A 21,614-nucleotide genomic window follows, 5' to 3' on the forward strand; every position below is an offset into this window, starting at 1 on the left:
CATTGGTATTTTGTTTTTTTTAAAATACTGATGAGACAGGAATGACCTGTTTATTCTTCTTTTCAAAAAACAATGTAATGGTTATGTAATTTTGTTTCAATTTCACCATTCCTTTTAGGAGATAGAACGAATGGTCAAATTTTGTAGACTGGGTTTAAGTATACATGCTTAGGAAGACAACAGCAAGGTTTGATTACGCTTGCTCAATCATAATCTCAAAGAGAAGAACAGGTGAAGCCAGATAGAAAAACTTACAGTTAAAGAACTCCTCATAATCTGTTTTCTCCACACAGCATGTGTACATGCGCAGTGCTGCTATTTTAATTTTCTAGAGAAAAATAATAATTACCATTAATACTTATCACACATGTATAATGTTACTGTGTTTTCATTAATCATGCAAACATGCTAAACTTTTTGGTAATCAAAATTATACGTGTCAGGGATGCACTGATCTCTTACAAAACAACAGTCATCTCAAAAGCATTTGTAAAAGCAGTGATGCAGATCAGCCTGATGTGTCTTTTGAAATCCACCGGTGATTTACACATAATATATATTACGCATTCTCTATTACTCAAAATGCACCACAATATTAAAGTATTTAGCTTAGGCAAGAGACACTGTCACACTGCTGACAGACTATTCTAATAATCTAGCACAGAGATGTCAAACTCATTTGTTATGAAGACCGGAGCTGACATAGATGTCACTTTATTGGACTAGGCCATGTGTGCCATAAACGTAATGCCAGGCAGCGGAAACAGAAAGTATATAAATGGCAGCAGCCGGTAAGCTCCAGGTTAGTATATCCTCATTGCAAGGTCCCATGGGTTGGGGGGGGGAGGTGCAGAGGAAAACCCACATAGGCGGACTGGAGAGGCAGCAGTGCAGCACTGGGCAGATGCTCCCACGATGCTTGACTGCTGCAGATGAGGTTGTTCTGCCCTGCTGAAGTCACAATGGAGTGGCTCCGCCTACTCCCCCAGCATTCCCTCCCTTCCGCCAGTTGCTCACTGGCCACATAAGAGCCCTAGATGGGCTGGTTCTGGCCCCCTGGCCTTATGTTTGACACCCTGACCTAGCAAGTAACCCATCTTTTCATTAGTTAGCTATACTTCTGAATGCAGTTAATCTGTGTAGGCATTAGACTGGATTCAAAGACTCTCTTCCACTAACAGCAGAATCCTAAACAGATTTATGCCCTTCTAAATCAACAAACACCAAAAGAGGTAACTCTGCCTAGGAAAGCACTGTAAGATTCTTCATGTTTAGGATCCAAGGCTTCCAATTATATAGAATTTTAAACAACTCAATGGTTTGCCATAATTACCCAACATTATTATGTCTTTCAAATGAGACAATAACATGGAATTAATCAACAGTGTAAAATAACTTTTGACAAATTATCAAGAAGAATATTATGTTCATTGGATTCTGTTTATTTGCTTAGCTAAACAGCCTGTTAGGGAAGATATTTAGCAGAACTGGCAAAATATATTCTCAAACCTGCTCTGGCTACTGGCCATAATCCCCTTTTGCTCCAGGAAATAACAACTAGCAGGTTTATTATTTGTTCTAACAATTTCCTGGGCAGTAAATATTATGTTATTCATGCCTCTTTAGATACTCTAATTCCACTTCCACCTTCTTTCCAAGAAGTTCAAGCCAGTTTCTCAGGTAATGTGCACTGATTCACGAAATCAGTTTTCTAACTGCTTTTAGTGAACCTCCCTAAGGAAAAGTATTGTTCAAACCTCTGCAAGACTACGCAAAGCAAAAGAAGAAGCAGGCAACTCTCTGATGGTATTCTTCCATTCCAGTTTTGGTAATATGCAGGGTAAAGCAGCAGTGAGCAAAAAGAATCAAAAGTGCCCCCAAAAGCGATATAAATGGAAATGAAAAAAATCTATTTCAGAAAAACTACACATTCATCTCATTCATTTCCAGTGTGGGAACATTAAATGCATAGCAGACAACACACAGTCCTAGGTATGTGAGGAGGAGTATTTGATTCATGTATTCAGGAACTTGGCTGAATGAATGATTATCGTATGAATGATTATCGTATGAATACATGCTTGATCTTTTGAATATTATGGATTTGGATGTTTTGTTCCCATCCTCTGAGATGCAATTCACCACTCCTAATTTACAAATCCATTTTACATTCTACTGTAGATGTTGTCATGCAAGCACAGGATGTAAAAAGCAAGAGGGGACAAAAAGGAAAGCTTTGCCTTGGCTTTTCAAAATAATACAAAAATCACTCAATACAGCTCCTGTTTGGAGAAAGGGTGCTCTGAGAAACTCACAAATAATGAACTCATCCACCCACTGTCCCTCAGAAGTCAGAAAGCACAGCTTTTATTGTACATATCTAAACAGCGGGAGACATATTTAAGTGATATGTAGCTCCACTCTACTCATGTTCCCTCAGAAGTAGATCTCACTTATTCCAGTTGGCCTCATGATATTGTCCAGGAGACCATTTTTATAAACACAACAGTGCTGCAGTTTTAATGTCTGTGGGGGAAAATGTAGTCAGTTCTTATTGCAATGTTTATTGTATAAATTATCTTTTATTACATTACTTTCTAATTTTTGTAATCCAGGTTGATTGCACTCTCTGTTGTATGCCTTATATCCTTTAATTACATAGTTTTTAATTTTTGTAATCTGCTTTGAGAATCAGCAAGAAAGGTGAGCTATAAGTGAAAAAATAAAAAATCGAGTGCATTTTTAAGTGTGGATAATGCAAGAATTGTATGGCAGAATGATGTTTGCTGAGGCAGAAAATGTTCATCACGGGCTGATGGAATGACTCTTTGTGAGGTATGTCTCTTGTTAATCATAATTCAGGAGTATAAAATCACTTTAAAATCTTAAATGCTGAATTCACGTTTTACAGAATTTGTCAGCTAACGCAACCAACATACATAAATAACTGGTAAATGTTTTACAGCTACACATCTAAGGAAAGATAAATTATTTGCTCAATATTATGATCTCAAATCTCAAACCACTGTAGGTTGAGCAAGTCCCAAGTGCAGCTGCAAACAATGACAAGTGAACTGGTCAAGCTGCTGTCTGCTTCTCCTAGAATCTTCTTTTAAACAAAGAATAGATATTGCCATTTTAGCACTTTAAAACTATTTTCTGTCACTATAGAATGAACTTATTTCTTCAAGTACATGCCAACATTTCAAATTCAACTTCAAACTGCTTTCGAATAGTTTCTGATTGTTGCCATGCATGCAGATGCCATTCTTTATCTGGTGATATAATTTCCAGAAATTTCAAGTGAATGGCATGAAATAGGGGTCTAACGAATTTGTGCATTTTAAATAATGTTGTGCCCTTATGTCTTTCAAAGCAAAAATTGTACAGACTGAATACACTTCATTTGAACCTGAACAGCTTCACATAACTGCAATATATTCTCTGTAGTTACAAGACAGAGATTACAAGAAGAAGAGTAGGTTTTTATACACTGATTTTCTCTACCTTGAGGAGTCTCAAAGCAGCTTACAATCACATTCCCTTCCTTTCCCCACAACAGGCACCTTGTGAGTTTTGAGAAAACTGTGACTGGCCCAAGGTCACTCACCTAGCAGGCTTCATGCAGAGAAGCGGAAAATCAAACCCTGTTTTTCAGATTAGAGATCGTTATTCTTAACCACTATACCATGCTGGTGTAGTGACAACTGTAAAAATATTTCATTTAGAGCTTTGTTTTTGCAACCTGTTGCCATATAGGCAAAGTGACTGTATACCAAAGTCACAAGCTTAATATATCAAGGGATTAGAAAAAAGGCATAGGTTTTAAACAGTGACTGAAATAGGTTGTTAAAAAATGGAGTTATTTCCAGCCTGTAGATCAAGTCTACATTAACTTTTAAATGCTAGTGTTTGTAATGTACGTCTACAGAGATATTCTTCTGCAATACAAACATTTACTTTGTCACAGAGTCCCAAGGTGTTCTTATCCAACCCATCTGATACATCTAAGCTTTTCAACCTGGTGTTTTCATATACTCAATACAATTTAATATCTATATATAGATGAAATGGAGCTGATCCAAGAAAGTCTGACCAAGATTTCATGGGGTTCTGGACAGAGGTTCAAACCAAATGTGGATGGGAAAGTCCACATGAAGTGCTTATCAGTGGAAGCACCCTGACAAGTGGAGAACAGTAATAGTTACAGCATCGTCTCTTTCCCCCTGTCCCACCAAGATTTCAACAAATTATAATTTGCAATTATAAGATCAAGAAGCTAATCAAATCAATGACTATATATTATGAGAGCATCAACATGAGTAGAGTGTAGTTTAGCGGCAGTACATGCACACACGACAAAAGAAATGAAGCAACTTATGACCAACATTATTTAAACAAAATGTAATAACAGGAAAATGTGGAGAGAGTCCAGCCTGCACATTAGCATGATGAAAACCCTGTTCCGATACAAAAGTAATTACAAGAAATTCAACAGCTTTTTGCAGACAGAAGCTTGAACTAATTTATTTCTTTAAAAAAAACTTTTTTTGTATTTTTGATATGTGTGTGTGTGTGCGCATGCACCTGGAAGTCATGGCAACCTCTGGTGACTGACTGTGTGTGCCCCAGAAATCATGGCAATCACCGGTGACTAACCCCTACTGGGGGCCTGGAGGATATTCAGAGAGGTGACTGAATAAAGCCTGTCTCCGCCTCCAGTTTGGTGCAGTGGTTAAGCGTGCAGACTCTAATCTGGGAGAACCGGGTTTGATTCCCCACTCTTCCACTTGCAGTTGCTAGATGATCTTGGGCACGCCATAGTTCTGTCAGAGCTGTTCTCTCAAGAGCAGTTCTCAAAAGAGCTCTCTCAGCCCCACCTACCTCACAGGGCCTGTTGTTGGGAGGGGAAGGGAAAGGAGTTTGTAAGCCGCTCTGAGCCTCTGAGTGAAGGGTAGGGTGTAAATCCAATCTCTTCTCTTCTTCTTCTCCCACCTCTGGTATTTCAAAGAGGTCTCCCATCCAAGGACTTGCCAGAGTTGACTCTGCTTAGCTTCCGAGATCTGATGAGATCGGGCTTGCCGGGGCTATCCAGGTCAGGGCTGAACTAATTTATTTCAGTGATCCACCCTGCTTTGAAGCCATTAGTCACTAATGAGAAGTGCTTACCCATCTGTTATATTTTAGCGGTCCTGTGAAACCCATTGCTTCTATTATCTTTGTGAAAGCACCCACTTTCTCTTCAGAGGGCTGAACTGAATCTTTGGTTGCAAGAAGCTATAAAAGAAACAAATAAAACAAATAAATAGGTTACAGATATCACAGGATTCAAATTATACAATTAATTTGTAATAGGTTACAGTAGTTAAAACTGCATTCACCTCCAAGGACCACTTCTAATTTTCTCTCTATACACATCAAGGACAGCAAGAGCATCCTCTAGGCATGTCTGCCGGCTGAGTCTTCAATGCTCATTCGTGTTAGAATAGCATGTAATGAACACGAAATCTGACACATGGAGGCCTGAACACTTTAATCCACATCCCAGAAAGCACCATGTAATCAACCATGTGGTTTGGCAAATACACACTGGGTTTTATGCATGTGTATCATATTCAAAAATTACTCATATGTGTGGATAGTCATGATCTTGGAAGATGGACAGGCACAACTGGAGGGCAGGGTAAAGCCTCATTCCCCTACTATGCGTATGAAAGAACTGGGGAAGGTTTTATCTGATCCAGACCAACGTGTGACAACAAATGTGCATCTGTCATATATGTGCACTTACATGGATGCATGTGCCTCTATGATGAGCATATGTGTGCTTCTCACTCCAAAAAAATCATGTGTAAATTAAGCTTTCAACTGCTGTAATTGCAAACTTCTGCTGACTACAAATCTTGACATTAAAGTAATGGAAAAACACAGGGCTGTTTGACCCCCTTCAGGTTTTCCATAGCAGTATCACAGCAGGGCTTTCAAAAATGCCCCTTCCATCCCACAATAAAACACACATATTTGGGTCTGCTCCTATGCCAGGAATTAAGACAAGAGCCTAGCTTATATCAATAACTCCCCATTTGGGTCCCTGCTCTGGCAGATTCAAGAAAAGGCATGACTGGAGGCCACATGGACCTGCTGCCTTTTTAAGTGAGCCTCTAAAATAAAAACAAAACATGCAAAATAGTTTTTCCATTTGTGTTCACTCTATGACATTAACATATTGGTAACTGCATGGCTCTTAGAGAGTGGAATGGAGGAAACCCAACATCAGGTAAACAGAGGTACACACAATCGCAAACGCTGCATGCAATCTGGGAAAAATGATTTAGGCAAATTCATGGATAGATCTTAATTCCTACAGGTACGGTTGCCAACTCTGGACTGGGAAATAGCTAGAGATTTGGGGAGTGGAGCGTGGGGTTTAGGGAGGGGAGGGACTTCAATGGGGTACAATGCCATGGAGTCCACCTTTCCAAAGCAGCCATTTCCCCCAGGTGAAGTGACCTCTGTCACCTGGAAATCAGTTGTAATCCCAAGAGACCTCCACCTGGAGGTTGGCAACCCTACCTACAGGTCAGGGTGAGACAGTCTAATTATCATTGTCTCCTTTTCATTCACCTACTCTGATTTATCAATCATCTAATGTAATCCTGCCTGAAGAGGTAAAGTGGGTAGTGATCAGACAGGGCTTTTTTGGTGGTGGCACCTTGACTTTGGAATGTCTTCCTCTTTTGAACTTCTCCTGGCATCTACATTATTCTTTTAGGTGCCAGGCCAAAACATGCACCTTTATCCAAGCTTTTATTGTATTGTGGTCTGCTTCTAGCCTGAGGACTGTATTATAATTTTAGACTGCAGTTTGTTTCATTTGATTTATGCCCTGGTCTGTTTTACTTAATTGATTTTACTGTTTGCTTTATTTACTTGTTTTCATCATTGTGATTTGTTATTGTTGACCTGCTTTATCATCTTGGCTGGTTTGTTATAGCTGTGGAGCCACTTCAAGCAAATCTTGAGAAGCAATCCATGCTGAGTCTGCCTCAATAGGTTTTGTTCATCTATGTGCCTACTAATTCTTTCCTTAAATTGGTGGAAACCATTATTAAGGAAAGAATTAATAGGCACATAGATGAACAAAACCTACTGAGGCAGACTCAGCATGGGTTCTATAAGGGAAGATCTTGTCTCACTAACCTGTTAGTGTTCTTTGAGGGGGTGAACAAACATGTGGACAAGGGGGATCCAATAGATAGTGTTTACCTTGACTTCCAGAAAGCTTTTGATAAAGTAACTCATCAAAGACTCCTAAGTAAGCTCAAAAATCATGGCTAATTAATGGAAAACAGAGAGTGAGTATAAATGGGCAATTTTCTCAGTGGAGGGTGGTAAGCAGTGGGGTACTGCAGGGATCAGTTCTTGGTCCACTGCTTTTTAACTTGTTCATTAATGATTTGGAGTTGGGAGTAAGCAGTGAAGTGGCTGAATTTGCGGATGATACAAAGTTGTTCAGGGTGGTAAAAACCACTAAGGATAGTGAGGCACTCCAAAGGGATCTGTAAAGGATGGGCAAGTGGGTGTCAACATGGCAAATGGGGTTCAATGTGGCCAAGTGCAAGGTGATGCACATTGGAGCCAAAAATCCTAACTATAAATACACGTTGATGGGGTCTGAACTGGCAGAGACTGATCAAGAGAGAGATCTTGGAGTTGTAGTGGATAACTCACTGAAAATGTCGAGACAGTGTGTGACTGCAATAAAGAAGGCCAATGCTATGCTGGGGATTATTAGGAAGGGTATTGAAAACAGATCAGCCAATATCATAATGCCCCTATATAAATCAATGGTGAGACCTCATTTGGAATACTGTGTGCAGTTCTGGTCACCACACCTTAAAAAGGATATTATAGCTTTGGAAAAAGTGCAGAAAAGGGCAACTCGAATGATAAAAGGGTTGGAACACTTTCCCTATGAGGAAAGGTTAAGGCGCTTAGGGCTCTTTAGCTTGGAGAAATGACGACTGAGGGGTGACATGATTGAGGTTTATAAGATTATGCATGGGAAAGAGCAGGTAGAGAAAGAGGTACTTTTCTCCCTTTCTCACAATACAAGAACTCGTGGGCACTCCATGAAATTGCTGAGCGGTCGGGTTAGAACGGATAAGAGGAAGTCCTTCTTCACCCAAAGAGTGATTAACACTTGGAATTCACTGCCACAGGAAGTGGTGGGTGCTACAAGCATGGACGGCTTCAAAAGGGAATTAGATAAGCATATGGAGCAGAGGTCCATCAGTGGCTATTAGCCACAAGGTATAGATAGGGGCTCTGGGGCAAGTGATGCTCTGTCTTCTTGGTGCTTGGGGGGGGGCACAGTGGGAGGGCTTCTAATGTCCTGGCGCCACTGGTGGACCTCCTGATGGCACCTGGTATTTCTGGCCACTGTGTGACACAGGGTGTTGGACTAGATGGGCCTTTGGCCTGATCCAACATTGGCGTCTCTTATGTTCTTATCATACAAATATTAGCCTTACACCTTAACGCTAAAATACAGTCAATCACTCATGGACTGTTGACAGGCTCCTCTCATGCACTGTTTTCCAGGCCTACTTGGAGGTGCAATATGGACTTAACAGCACTTTGTGATAAGCTTGTATGGGCCTCAGATGCTCCCATAAAGAGGAGGAAAGTGCAACAGCCAATGAATATTAAGACATTTACCCAAGAGGCAATAAACAATAGGGCACAAAGGAGGGGCCTGTATGTTGGACTGGACTGGTTTTGACTACAGACAGACAAAAGAGGGGGGAAAGTTTTACACAATTTTCAGGAACAGCAAAATTGTACTTAAAACATTAGTCTGCAAGTGGCAAAATAGTGACCTCTCATGAAAAAAGGCATTTCAACAAGGTCTGGTTTTCAGCATCAAATATTGCAATATAAAAAGCAAGGCATGTTTTCTTCTTTTGGCTCACAGCACTCAGATTCCAAGAGTGACCTACAGGTGCCATCTCATCCTTAAACATTATGGCTAATAGCTAAAGATGACCTTCCATGAATCTGCCTGAACTTTTTTAGTGTTTACTAATTTAAGCAAGCATGAACTCTCCAGGTTATTCTAGGATTTAATAGTTCTCCACACATATAAGTGAAGACTTTGTATTTAAGACCCCCCTGAAACCTATTTAATGACCTTAGAAATGTCAAATGCCATCCACCACACAGCCCTCACCCAATGGGGACCAAACAAATGTGTGATTCACACACCACTTTTCTCTGACCTTTTTTGTCTGATGAAATGCCCTGCTTGGCTGTTCTGCTGCACCAATGGTTCGTATTAACCCACAGCAAACTTTGGTCAGTTGTGATCGGCCATTCTTGTGTCTCTGATAAAACAACAGTGCAAAAGAATGTTAGGATCATATTTTTAGGTACAAATTTACATGCTGCCGCTATTCTGAATAAGTGCTGATTAAACAGCCCTAGATTAGTATCTGCTACACATACACAGCTGAACAAACATTGTTTCTATTCAAAATTCAATTGCCTGCAAAGAAGACTTTATAATGCTCTGTAATAGTGACAAAGTAAGAATCCTTCTGACCTCCTCTTGGAGTGTTCCTAAGAACAGGTGCAACACCCAAGAAAGAATGTGCTTCAAGAATGGGGGACTCAAGACAGACTGGTGCACAGGCTTATACCAAGAGAGGCAGACCTTCAAATATGTGAGTTCCAGGCTGTGCAGCGATATATAGGCAAGAACCGGCACACTGAGTTTGACCCATTTCTTGACCTTTTGACTGACATCAAGCGTGTTTGAATTTGACCCAAAACCAAATTGGCAACCAATATAAATTACTTAAAAGGGCACGAAGTGAACATACCTCTGAGCTCTAGTTAATAAAGGAGCAGTTGCATTCTGTACCAAGTGAAAGCTCCAAATAACTTTCAAACGCAGCCCCACAAGCTCAGCAGAGTCCAAACATGGAGCCAGTTTCTACACAAAGTGCAGTTGAAAAAACATACTTCTCACAACTGCATCACCCTCACCTTTCAACAATAAAGTGGAATCTAACCCCCCCACAACAAATTTCCCAAGCTCTTGTCTGCACTATCAGTTTAAATTTCATGCCACTGAGGGAAGGCAGGTATCTCCAAGACCTCTGGTCTTTCAACCAGCATCCCCTCCAGTCTTATTGGGCATCCAGTTTTTAGTCTGTTAGACCTCAACTTGACCACCTTGTTGAGCAAGAAATGTTACAAATACATATAGAAAGTGTTAAGGTTATTTTAAACTATTACCTTCTACATAAGGTTATTCTAAACTCCTTCATACATAATAAAAACTACCACCATCAAACTCCCCTCCCTGTATAAGAAAAATATAAGAAGTAGACCATGTATTTTCAAATAATCCTCCTATCTGCTTCCCCACCCCAATCTGCTTTCAGCAGCAAAGAGTTGAGTAGAAAGACTTAGCCACCACTTTTCAGAATATTTATAGTTTTTGCTCCTGGAGGATGAGACACATCAATAACAAATTTAAAATCTCTCTTGATGCTGATACCGGACCTCCTCTAAGGACGGTTCCGAATGCCCAACTCAGTCTTATGTACGACAGTGGGCGTGGCGTGAGTAATTTTCCCGTGTATCCAGAGGGCGGATTGGACAACGAACGCTCCTATTTCCCAGGAAGTGAGACAACACGCTAGGTTTAATGAATAAATGTTGCCTTTTACTAAGCAGTTCTCAAGCATACGGAAAACAGATACACTCTCAGATTCACACAAGCTCCTTAGTTACAATAGCAAATAGTTTGCAAAATAATAAATTCAACAAACAGTGGGATAACACAGAAGGATATCGCTTATACTTATCTGAGGTTCCAGTGAGAAGAAATCTCCTCAGTAGAAAGAATGGGGCAGCTCAAGTATCAGCCGGTGGACTCTAAAACACACGGACTGGTCCGGCCAAGCCACGTGCGGGTTCTCTGGTCGCGACTCCAGAGAACACAGTAAGAATCACCTGCAGCACTTAAGTTGCAAGGTAAGGGAGGGATGGGTTAACCAGAGAAACAAAGGCTGTGTTTCTCTTTTTAAAAGCTTGTTTTTGGGCTTGGCTTAAGGCCAATAAACCCCTAGAAGACCGTCCCCTTCTCTATGCTATAGGTTAAGGGTTGTGACGTCCTAGTTGAGGGGAAGGGGGCAATATTCAAATGCTCTACCCTAACTTCAAAGAGAGCCATGTGGCCAGGTGTGAAACCGTTGTCTCCATTGGCAACCTTTGACTTGCAGAGATGTGCCTGGTCCAGAAGGCAATCAAGGATGTGTTCTTTGTGATGCCAAACCAGACAGGAGAATGGGTTACGTGGTTTCCCACAGATCAGCAATGGTGGGGAAACCTGTTGTTCTGCCAAGTTTCCAAACTGAGCAATAATTGCGCTTTGTCGTCTTTGTCCTGAAGCACGCTGGGAAAGTGCAGGGAAGCACGTGTCCTGTGGCACAAGCCTTGCTCATCCAAACGCAAGCATGAGATGCCAAGCAAGCCATACAAACACACAGCAATCCCCTTATCCCATAGGCACAGATGTACAGACAATTAACAGACATAGCATCAGCACAGTACAAACAATGCAGTTACAAGCACACATGGTTACAATCAATGTTCCCTCTAAGCTGTGAAGTCCTGTGAGCAAAAATTCTACTTTGTGAGCTACTGGCAGTACAGTTGTGAGCAAGTAATTTGGCTGCTGCATCAATTAGTTTGCTCTGGAGCCCTCCCTCCTGAGCGAAGATAAAAATGTGTGAGCTGGAGGCTAAGAAACAGTGAGCTAGCTCACACTAAATCAGCTTAGAGGGAACAGTGGTTACAATGCTCAGTTCAACTCATATGTACAGTAAATATCCATGCTAATTCTTTTAAAAATCTGATTGTCCAGTATTCTTGAGGCACCTGTGTGCTTAAGGAAATGATGAGCAGCCATACACACATGAGATCACCAAGGAGTGCAGTAAACAAAAAGAGAATGTTTTTCTTTCCTATAGTTATATACCCAATACGTAACTGTAACGAAACGAACAACATTCTTCGTAAGGTATATCACAATTCGACCATGAAGCAGTATTAAGACTGTAATGGGACAAATTACATCTGGCACAAACTGTTTAGCATCCTGAAATGAGAAAACACACAAACTATGGAAGGCTTGCCATATACTTCTTCCAGTATTTTCCCCAAAACAAGCATAAATAGCTATGACTGAAAGGTCAGCACTGAGAAAATGCTCATTTTGGTCTGGGCAGCAGGTTACATGCTTAACAGAGTATTTCACTAGGAAGAGCTGGGGGTAAGAATTAATCTGGAGAAGGAAAAGCTCTGAACAGACTGAAAAAGATCAGAATAGTCTGACAGAGGAAAGTTCAGAGTATGTTCTTGAACACCATGATGTGTTTCAAGTGGCAGCTGACTTTTTAGGTTAAGAGAGTTGGTGTGGTGTAGTGGTTAGTGTCAGACTAGAATCTGAGGAAAAAACCCTGGTTCAAACCCCCACTCTGTCATCACAGTTTGCTGAGTGACTTTGGGCCAGTCTCATACCTTACCTACCTTTGGGCCAGTCTTTGGACTTTGGGCCAGTCTCATACCTTAACCTACTTCACAGGGTTATTGTGAGGATAAAATGGAGGACAGGACAACAACGTAAGCCACTTTGGGTCCCCTGTGGGAAGAACAGTGGGGTATAAATGATGTTAATACATTTATTTAGAGCCAGTGTGACATAGCAGTTAGGAGTGTTAGATTAGCAACTGGGAGACTCAAGTTCAAATCCACACTTTGCTACAGAAGCCTACTGGGTGACTATGGGCTAGTTACTCATTTTGCCAGTCTAACCTATCTCACAATGATAAAATGGAGAAGAGGAGAACAATGTTGTAATCCACTTTGAGTCCCTGCTGGTGATAAAAGCAGGCTATGAATGGCTAATTAAACAAAAAAAGCATCTTACCTGGAGAGTGCCATGAAGCATCCTGCCCCACTGTGTTTGAGCTAATGTTGTTTGTATCAGTCCACTGCATAATGTAATCCATTGAGGTTCTCCAGCTCGATGCTTCTAAGGGGGAGGGAAAGCCACTAATCAGCAATAAAAGGGAAATGCACACTAATAGTAATAAACGTGCTGTTTTGACCAACACCATCAAAATTCAAACATCATCTTTGAATAATTTTATGTAATATAAGCATTCTTTACCTGAAGAGTCTTAATATCATCAGAACCACTGAAAATAGTAACTCTTCATATATTTGAAGTACAATATAACAAAATCTGAGCATTAAAAATCTCAGATTTATTAGGAGAAAAGAATATACAAAAGCATAAACTCAGGCAAAGTATTAATTGTTACACTTCCTTAGATTACTAGGATATGCTTGTTTCTGATACAATTTGTGACTATCACATCTGTTTCATAAGAAGAAACAGAAATATAGTAAGAGGTCGTTTGACAGAAAAGACCAGTCCACTTGTGCTCAAACTAACCACAATTTTTTAAAAACAAGTTGGAAAAGGACTCTCTTGTGCAGTATTCTCCCATGTGGTATCTTGCGCGTGTACAGCCCCAATGGGGCTATTTCAGTACAGGAAACTATATGGGAAGCAGAGTATTTCACTAGGAAGAGCTGGGGGTAAGAATTAATCTGGAGAAGGAAAAGCTCTGAACAGACTGAAAAAGATCAGAATAGTCTGACAGAGGAAAGTTCAGAGTATGTTCTTGAACACCATGATGTGTTTCAAGTGGCAGCTGACTTTTTAGGTTAAGAGAGTTGGTGTGGTGTAGTGGTTAGTGTCAGACTAGAATCTGAGGAAAAAACCCTGGTTCAAACCCCCACTCTGTCATCACAGTTTGCTGAGTGACTTTGGGCCAGTCTCATACCTTACCTACCTTTGGGCCAGTCTTTGGACTTTGGGCCAGTCTCATACCTTAACCTACTTCACAGGGTTATTGTGAGGATAAAATGGAGGACAGGACAACAACGTAAGCCACTTTGGGTCCCCTGTGGGAAGAACAGTGGGGTATAAATGATGTTAATACATTTATTTAGAGCCAGTGTGACATAGCAGTTAGGAGTGTTAGATTAGCAACTGGGAGACTCAAGTTCAAATCCACACTTTGCTACAGAAGCCTACTGGGTGACTATGGGCTAGTTACTCATTTTGCCAGTCTAACCTATCTCACAATGATAAAATGGAGAAGAGGAGAACAATGTTGTAAGCCACTTTGAGTCCCTGCTGGTGATAAAAGCAGGCTATGAATGGCTAATTAAACAAAAAAAGCATCTTACCTGGAGAGTGCCATGAAGCATCCTGCCCCACTGTGTTTGAGCTAATGTTGTTTGTATCAGTCCACTGCATAATGTAATCCATTGAGGTTCTCCAGCTCGATGCTTCTAAGGGGGAGGGAAAGCCACTAATCAGCAATAAAAGGGAAATGCACACTAATAGTAATAAACGTGCTGTTTTGACCAACACCATCAAAATTCAAACATCATCTTTGAATAATTTTATGTAATATAAGCATTCTTTACCTGAAGAGTCTTAATATCATCAGAACCACTGAAAATAGTAACTCTTCATATATTTGAAGTACAATATAACAAAATCTGAGCATTAAAAATCTCAGATTTATTAGGAGAAAAGAATATACAAAAGCATAAACTCAGGCAAAGTATTAATTGTTACACTTCCTTAGATTACTAGGATATGCTTGTTTCTGATACAATTTGTGACTATCACATCTGTTTCATAAGAAGAAACAGAAATATAGTAAGAGGTCGTTTGACAGAAAAGACCAGTCCACTTGTGCTCAAACTAACCACAATTTTTTAAAAACAAGTTGGAAAAGGACTCTCTTGTGCAGTATTCTCCCATGTGGTATCTTGCGCGTGTACAGCCCCAATGGGGCTATTTCAGTACAGGAAACTATATGGGAAGGGAGCTGAAGTTTCTTCTCCCTCCATGCCCTGAATCAGCTCCCTGCAAGAAATCAGTTCCCAGCAGCTGCTGTCTGAATGCTTATAAAAAAATCATGCCTACCTTGCGCCTCAGCTTAAGCATTTTTTTCCCTTGCAGTGCCATGCAAAAGGCTACCACCTAATTCCATGATACATATTTCTACATATTGAGCCCATACAGACAGCTATTTTACCATACATTCTACCATAAACCTGCACCCGAGATTTGGTGAACTCTACTTGGACAGGATGCTACAGATGACCAAACTGCCCCATGACGATAAAGCTCATCCTGCAACAGTCTGATCATGTGTGTGGGCTGACTCTTTTGATAAACAGCAGAGAGAGAGATCAGTTACACATATAAGAAAGAAAAACAAAGACATAGTATAACAAGCATCGTAAGAAATGTGATACAGTAATAATAAAGGGGTAAAACCGGGGGGGGGGGGGGGGGAGGGACCAGGAAGTGCCATATTTCCCCTTGAAGGGGAGAGTTCCTGAACATTGGGGTGTATGATATATGGTGTTCCCGACCTTATTTTTGGGTTCAGAGGTTTCAAATTCTCAGTGTTTTAGGTTGAATTCATGAATAAGTCATGAATAAGGAATCAACAAGGAACTGGGAATAAGGAAGCAACTTCAGCCTCCTGGTGGAAAAATGGTGTGCAGCATGGAAGGATAAACTGCTTCTCCTCAGTTACCATGGTCTGGATCTGAATTAGACCCTACAGGCCTGGGAATTGAGTTCCAAGCAAGGAACTTGAAAACACACATCTGACTGTCCCTGTGGTGAGACCAAACTGAGGACCGTGTATTAGCCGAGAATCCACTTTGAGTTTCAGTGAGAAAGGCGGGGGGGGGGGGGGGGGAGATCAGAAAAAACAGCATATGCCCCAAAATACCTTTAGGGATTCATTAGCACTACTTGTAAGAACCCTGTAAAGTTTGAGCCAAAATAAAATATCTCATGTCACTGGGAATGAAGACTAAGTTCCAATTACAAGGATACACAAGACAAGGAGCCCAATGTGAAAAGACCTACAGTCATCAGTTACAGTATTAGGAAAGATGTAAATGGAACATTCTGCACCTGACTGATATAACTGAAAAGTGAGGAAATGATAATTGGCTCCAGGTGACCCTGTTTTTACTAAATTATTCCTTGCCTCTAGGCATTTTTTGTCACAGCACATCTTACTCACTCTTATATCATATAATTATGTGATTACACATTACATAAACTGAGTAACATGGCTTAATGTGTAGAAGAAATTGCCTTGTGGAAGGGGGTTCAATGAGACGGGTTGCATATTCCCTCAAGTCTTTTGCTGACTTCAGCGCCTATGAGGAGAATTTTTAAATAAGCAGACATAATATGGCCTTCTTTCAATCTAAGCAATACAGAATTGAAGGAAATACAGGGAAAATGAATGCAGGCTGAAAAGTGTAAGGATCATTGTGTGTGAGCCCCAATCCCCCGCCCCAATCAGGAGTTTTTGACTTAGGTCCTTATTATTTCATTTTAAGTACTCTTAGCATTAGATAAAACATAACCGTTTCCTTCTTAGTTTCTTGAGTTGAGAAGGTTGCATGATGCTTTCAAGAGCTTTCTCTGAATCAGAGGACTGATTACAAAGGTTTCTTCCTTTTGTATTTTTTGGGGGGCTTGATGAAATAACACAGAACTGAAGCTGTAAAATTAAAGAAGAGTCCAGTGGCACTTTAAAGACTAACAAAATCTACTGCAACATAAACTTTCATGAGTCTCACTTTATTAGATGTATGTGTGTACCAAAAAACACCCACTCCAGTAGCCACTGTTAGCTCACACATCTGGGATAGCTCTGACATTTCTAGTCCTGCCTCTTCATCACCAGCCCTACACTTACATATTGCGGGAATGTATCTGAAGTGAGATCTGACTCTGCTGGAATGTAGTTAGTCTTGGAAGTAAATATACATACAAATACAGTTGTTAAGTTTGACTCATACTTGTGTACCTTTAAATGTACACAAGTATGAGTCGAACTTAACAGCTATATTTGTATGTATATTTACTGTTGAGTGTTGTTAGTTCCTTATATATGTTAGTCTTTGAAGTGCCACGGGACTCTGGTTTAATTTTGCTAAAACAGAAGCCATATTTAGTCATTATTGTTTGAGCTCACATATTGGGCAAATATGCTATACACAGTCATTCCAGTACATGCAACTATTGACACAGAGAGTACTCCATCTTTCTGTGTTATACCTCTGAGGATGCCAGTCACAGCTGTTGGTGAAACATCAGGTACTACAATGCCAAGACCATGGCCATACACCCTGGAAAATCTACAGCAACTAACCATGCAACCATTATTTCTTCTAGAATGAGTAACATACATATACTCCAGCTTCAGTATGTACTTCCTTGAGTAACCTGGTGCTTCATTGGGTTGTTGTTGTTCAGTCACACAGTCCGACTCTTTGCGACCCCATGGACCAGATCATGCCAGGTCTTCCGCTGTCCTCTGAAGTTTGCTCAATTTCATGTTCGTTGCATCGATGACACTGTCTCACCATCTCATCCTTTGCCGTCCCCGTTTTCTTTGACCTTCTTCTCCAGTGAGTGCTTCCTTCTCATTTGGTGGCCAAAGTATTTGAGCTTCAGTTTCATTATCTGGCCTTCCAGGGAACAGTCAGGGTTGATATCTTTTACAATTGACTGATTTGATCTTGCAGGCCAAGGGACTCTCAAGAGTCTTCTCCAGCACCATAGTTCAAAAGAATCTATTCTTTGCCGCTCGGCCTTCCTTATAGTCCAACTCTCACAGCCATACATGACTACTGGGAATACCATTGCTTTGACCATGCGGACTTTTGTTGGCAGGGTGATGTCTCTACTTTTTATCATGCTGTTTAGTTTTGCCATCGCTTTCCTCCCAAGGAGCAGGCGTCTTTTAATTTCATGGCTGCTGTCACAGTCTGCGGTGATCCGGGATCCCAGAAACGTGAAGTCTGTCACTACTTCCACGACTTCCCCTTGTATTTGCCAAGGAATGATGGGGATGGATGCCATGATCTTAGTTTTTTTGATGTTGAGCTTCAAGCCCACTTTTGCGCTCTCCTCTTTTACCCTGAGCAAGAGGCTCTTTAGGTCCTTGGGTTACCAACTCCAGATCAGAAAACTCCCAGAAACGTGGGGATGAAGCCTGGGGAGGGCAGGTATTAGGTAAGGAATGGATTGCAGCAAGGTGTAATGATAGAGTTTACTCTCCAAAGCAGCCATTTTATTCAGGAGGACTGGCCTCTGTAGTCTGGAAATTAGTTGTCATTTCAGGAGACCTCCGGACCCCACCAGGAAGCTGGCAACCCTAGGTGTCCGGTATACATGTGTAGGGTTGCCAGGTCACCCATGGTCGCTGGCAGGGAGTGGGATAAGGTTGCCAGCTCCAGGTTGGGAAACTCCTGGAGATTTGGGGGGACTTCCGTAAGATACAGTGCCATAGAGTCCAGCCCCCAAAGCTGGAGGTTAGCATCCCTAACATGTACCAAGGCAGAAAGCCCACACCTTGCTGTTACTTCTGAAACGGACAATCACACATACCAGGAGGATCACATGTAGCATTTTTGTTCTGCACATACAATCACAGCCCCAGGAACATGACTTCTGAAAAGATTCTAGTAACACAGCTACCCCCCCTCTGGAATTGGCAACACAAACTGTGGTGACAAATCCAGATAAGTAGCCACGGTAGTCGACAACATCAAAATAAAAGAGGAGCACCTCTTATTCCATCACAAACTTTCGCGAGTCACAGCTCACGTCATGAGACGCATCAGTGGAGCTGTTGGGCTTTACCCCGTCAGCACAGCCTGCCCCGAATGGCCAAGGGCAAAGGCTTTCCAGGCAGCCCCGTGTACCCTCAGGCGTTGCTCGACAAGCGCTCTAGTCAGCTATCAGCTTCCCAGCTCTTCCCACCCCACACGCTCCCGGCCGCGAAGGTGCGAGGCTGGCTCAGGCAGCCCTCTGTTAAGTCAGGAATACAGCAGACCATAGCGCCGAAGCTTAGGGGCGGCTACCCACAACCAAGCCGCCGGCCCGCCGCCCGCAATAGCAGCGGCCAACCGCTCGAAGCGAACGCGCACAAGCTCGACCCCTCACTCCACTCACCACCACTCTCACCAGCGCCGCCATAACTCGTCCGAGGCGCGCTTCCGCTTCCGCCAAACATCAAAGCACTTCCGTTCTTTCATTCGCTGTTTGGAATTTAGAAAAAGTGGTTTCGCGTGGCGTTTGTTTTTTGTGTGCGGCTGGTGGAGACGGCATGCTTCGTATTTTCTGCACTAGAGTGGGTGCTTAAACGGCCAAGACACCGGGAAACACGCCTGTGCTTGGAGATTAACGCGCGCGACTCGGTTTTATGGAGATTAGGAGGAGGAAGAAGAGTTAGGAGGCATCGTGTTTGGTCTCAAGGCTGTGCTAAGTACAAGGGTTGACACCTCGGACAAGATATAACAAGGAGTGTACTTTGAACTATGTGTAGAGTGCATTCGTCCCCATCACTACCCACGGGGAGCAAGCCCAAACAGGTCTACTCAGAAGTAAGTCCTATGTTAGGCATTGGGGCTTACTTCTAGGAAGGGCTCAAAAATGTAGTCACAGCTGCCACAAGTCTGGCTGTGATGCATAGTCCTCTAAAAGTGGTTTAGCCCTGGCTAGGATGCTATATCTTTCTGGTCCTGTGTCTGTATCAGTAGTAGCCTGGCACATCACTGTTTAACGAATGGAAGAACAGTCCTCTGCTTACCACCACACCAGGGAAAATTTCAACAAGGAAACACCTCTGCATCGGACTGCTGTTAGATGTAACGGTTCTCTTATAACTATGCAGCCTTCCTTAATCCTACCTAACAATGCTAATCTGGAAAAAGTCATTCTTCATTATTTATTTACATTTACAGGCCACCTTTCTCATTGAGACTCAAGGCAGATTATACAGTGCAAGACAATTTAAATCAACATGAATGAGACACCCTGTAAACAATGCAATAGAGATTTGGATTGTGGAAATCTGAAAATCATCAGATAATCTGAAAACAGAGTTGAAACCTCTTAGATATAAACCAAAAAGATACAGACTGCTATGGGTTAAGCAATCAAGTCATATATTTAGCACATTGCTCTTGTACCTTGATGGGGCTTTAAAAGGAGGTAGTGTGGATGTATTACATTTAATCGGTCTTCTGTGGAGAGGGTATTGGTCAGGGAGGAGAACAAATCCGGAGTGGTAGGAGGGGAAAACCTTTAGTTGTACAGCATTTGAACAAATGCTTTAGGAATGGGGGTTGTAACTCTGAATTTCTCGGCAACATCTTGGCAGAATCCCAGGTGGGCATATTGCCAAGTCCTATTGGCAGACGTTTTCCCCCAACCTATTTTTTAAATTATTTCCACTGAGAGAATCCATAATCACCTCTGTAAACTTGTTCTACTCTCTAGCAATTTTCACATTTAGAATGCTTAATATAACATTTAAGTTTAAATCATTCTTGTAACTCACAAACTACTAACTCTTGCTTTGCCTTCAGTGGCAATGTTGTCCAACTGATACATAAAAGGTAAAGGTTCCCTTGCTCGAAAGCCAGTCGAATCCGACTAGGGTTGCGGTGCTCATCTCCGTTTCAAAGCCGAAGAGCCAGCGCTGTCTGAAGACGTTTCCGTGGTCATGTGGCCGGCATGACTACACACCAAGGCGCACGGAACGCTGTTACCTTCCCACCGAAGTGGTACCTATTTATCTACTTGCAATTTCTTGCTTTTGAACTGCTAGGTTGGCAGGAGCTGGAACTAGAGACCGGAGCTCACTCCATCATGCGGCACCCAGGTCTCGAACTGCTGAACTACTGACCTTCCACAGCCTGCAGTTCAGCGTCTTAACCACTTGAGCCACCGCAGCTCCCTAACTGATACATACATCTGCTTTATAGAAACCTTTATATTTGGAATCAGTTGCCAGCCATTGCTAGCTATACTAGCACAGGTACTTTCAAGGCTGAAATACCAGTTGTTTTCTTTTGGCATAAGGATTCCCATTGTCTTCAGCATTCCTTCATAACATTCTAAATCAATTATGATCCTGCTTGTTTCTAAGTCATTCACTTCTTTCCTGAAGGAACTGTCCATACAAGTGTTTGTACTGCTAAAGAATTACTTTTCCACAACCTGCTGGGAATGGAACTAAAACTGGAGTTCTGCATGGCACCTAGTACAGAGATTATATTCCTCATAAAAATCTAGCACCCATCCCCATGAGTAAGATTTTACTGTATGTTTATTCAGAAGTATGTCCTGTTCACCAAAGGTTCTGCTTCTCCCTGCAAATTCCTTTTGTTCCCTTGTTTTTCCACCATGACAACTTAACTCTTCTGAATGGGACCTTCTGCAAGTGCCAAAAAAGGGGGGATTCTGTGAGTTGCTGATAATGTCATCTGGAGTCTCTGTTAAAACTGAGTAAATAACAGTGTAGCCCTAAGCACAGTTACACCCTTGTAAGTCCATTGACTTCAATGCATTTAGAAAGTTGTAACTCTGTTAGGACTGCATTGTAAATAATGGCAATTCA

General features: G+C 41.7%; 1 protein-coding gene across 3 annotated transcripts in view; it reads right to left on the reverse strand.

Moving 5' to 3' along the window:
• The window catches only part of LOC107107852 (ubiquinol-cytochrome-c reductase complex assembly factor 1), a 65,775-nt gene extending 46,572 nt beyond the window's left edge, over positions 1-19,203 (reverse strand). The window contains exons 1-5 of one of the 3 annotated variants that reach the window (XM_015408205.1): positions 19,163-19,203; positions 14,338-14,439; positions 9,282-9,386; positions 5,170-5,277; positions 256-328 (exon numbers count right to left, since the gene is read on the reverse strand). In XM_015408205.1, coding sequence (XP_015263691.1) covers positions 256-328; positions 5,170-5,277; positions 9,282-9,386; positions 14,338-14,439; positions 19,163-19,186 — 412 coding nt within the window. In that variant the 5' untranslated portion in view covers positions 19,187-19,203. Of the gene's footprint in view, positions 1-255; positions 329-5,169; positions 5,278-9,281; positions 9,387-13,003; positions 13,104-14,337; positions 14,443-19,162 lie in introns of those variants that run through there. The other 2 variants (XM_015408204.1, XM_015408206.1) reach the window with 2 other exon arrangements.
• Between the last annotated feature and the right edge of the window lie 2,411 nt (positions 19,204-21,614).

This window comes from Gekko japonicus, unplaced genomic scaffold (assembly GCF_001447785.1).
Source record: "Gekko japonicus isolate JY-2015 unplaced genomic scaffold, Gekko_japonicus_V1.1 scaffold211, whole genome shotgun sequence".
Lineage (NCBI taxonomy): Eukaryota > Metazoa > Chordata > Lepidosauria > Squamata > Gekkonidae > Gekko > Gekko japonicus.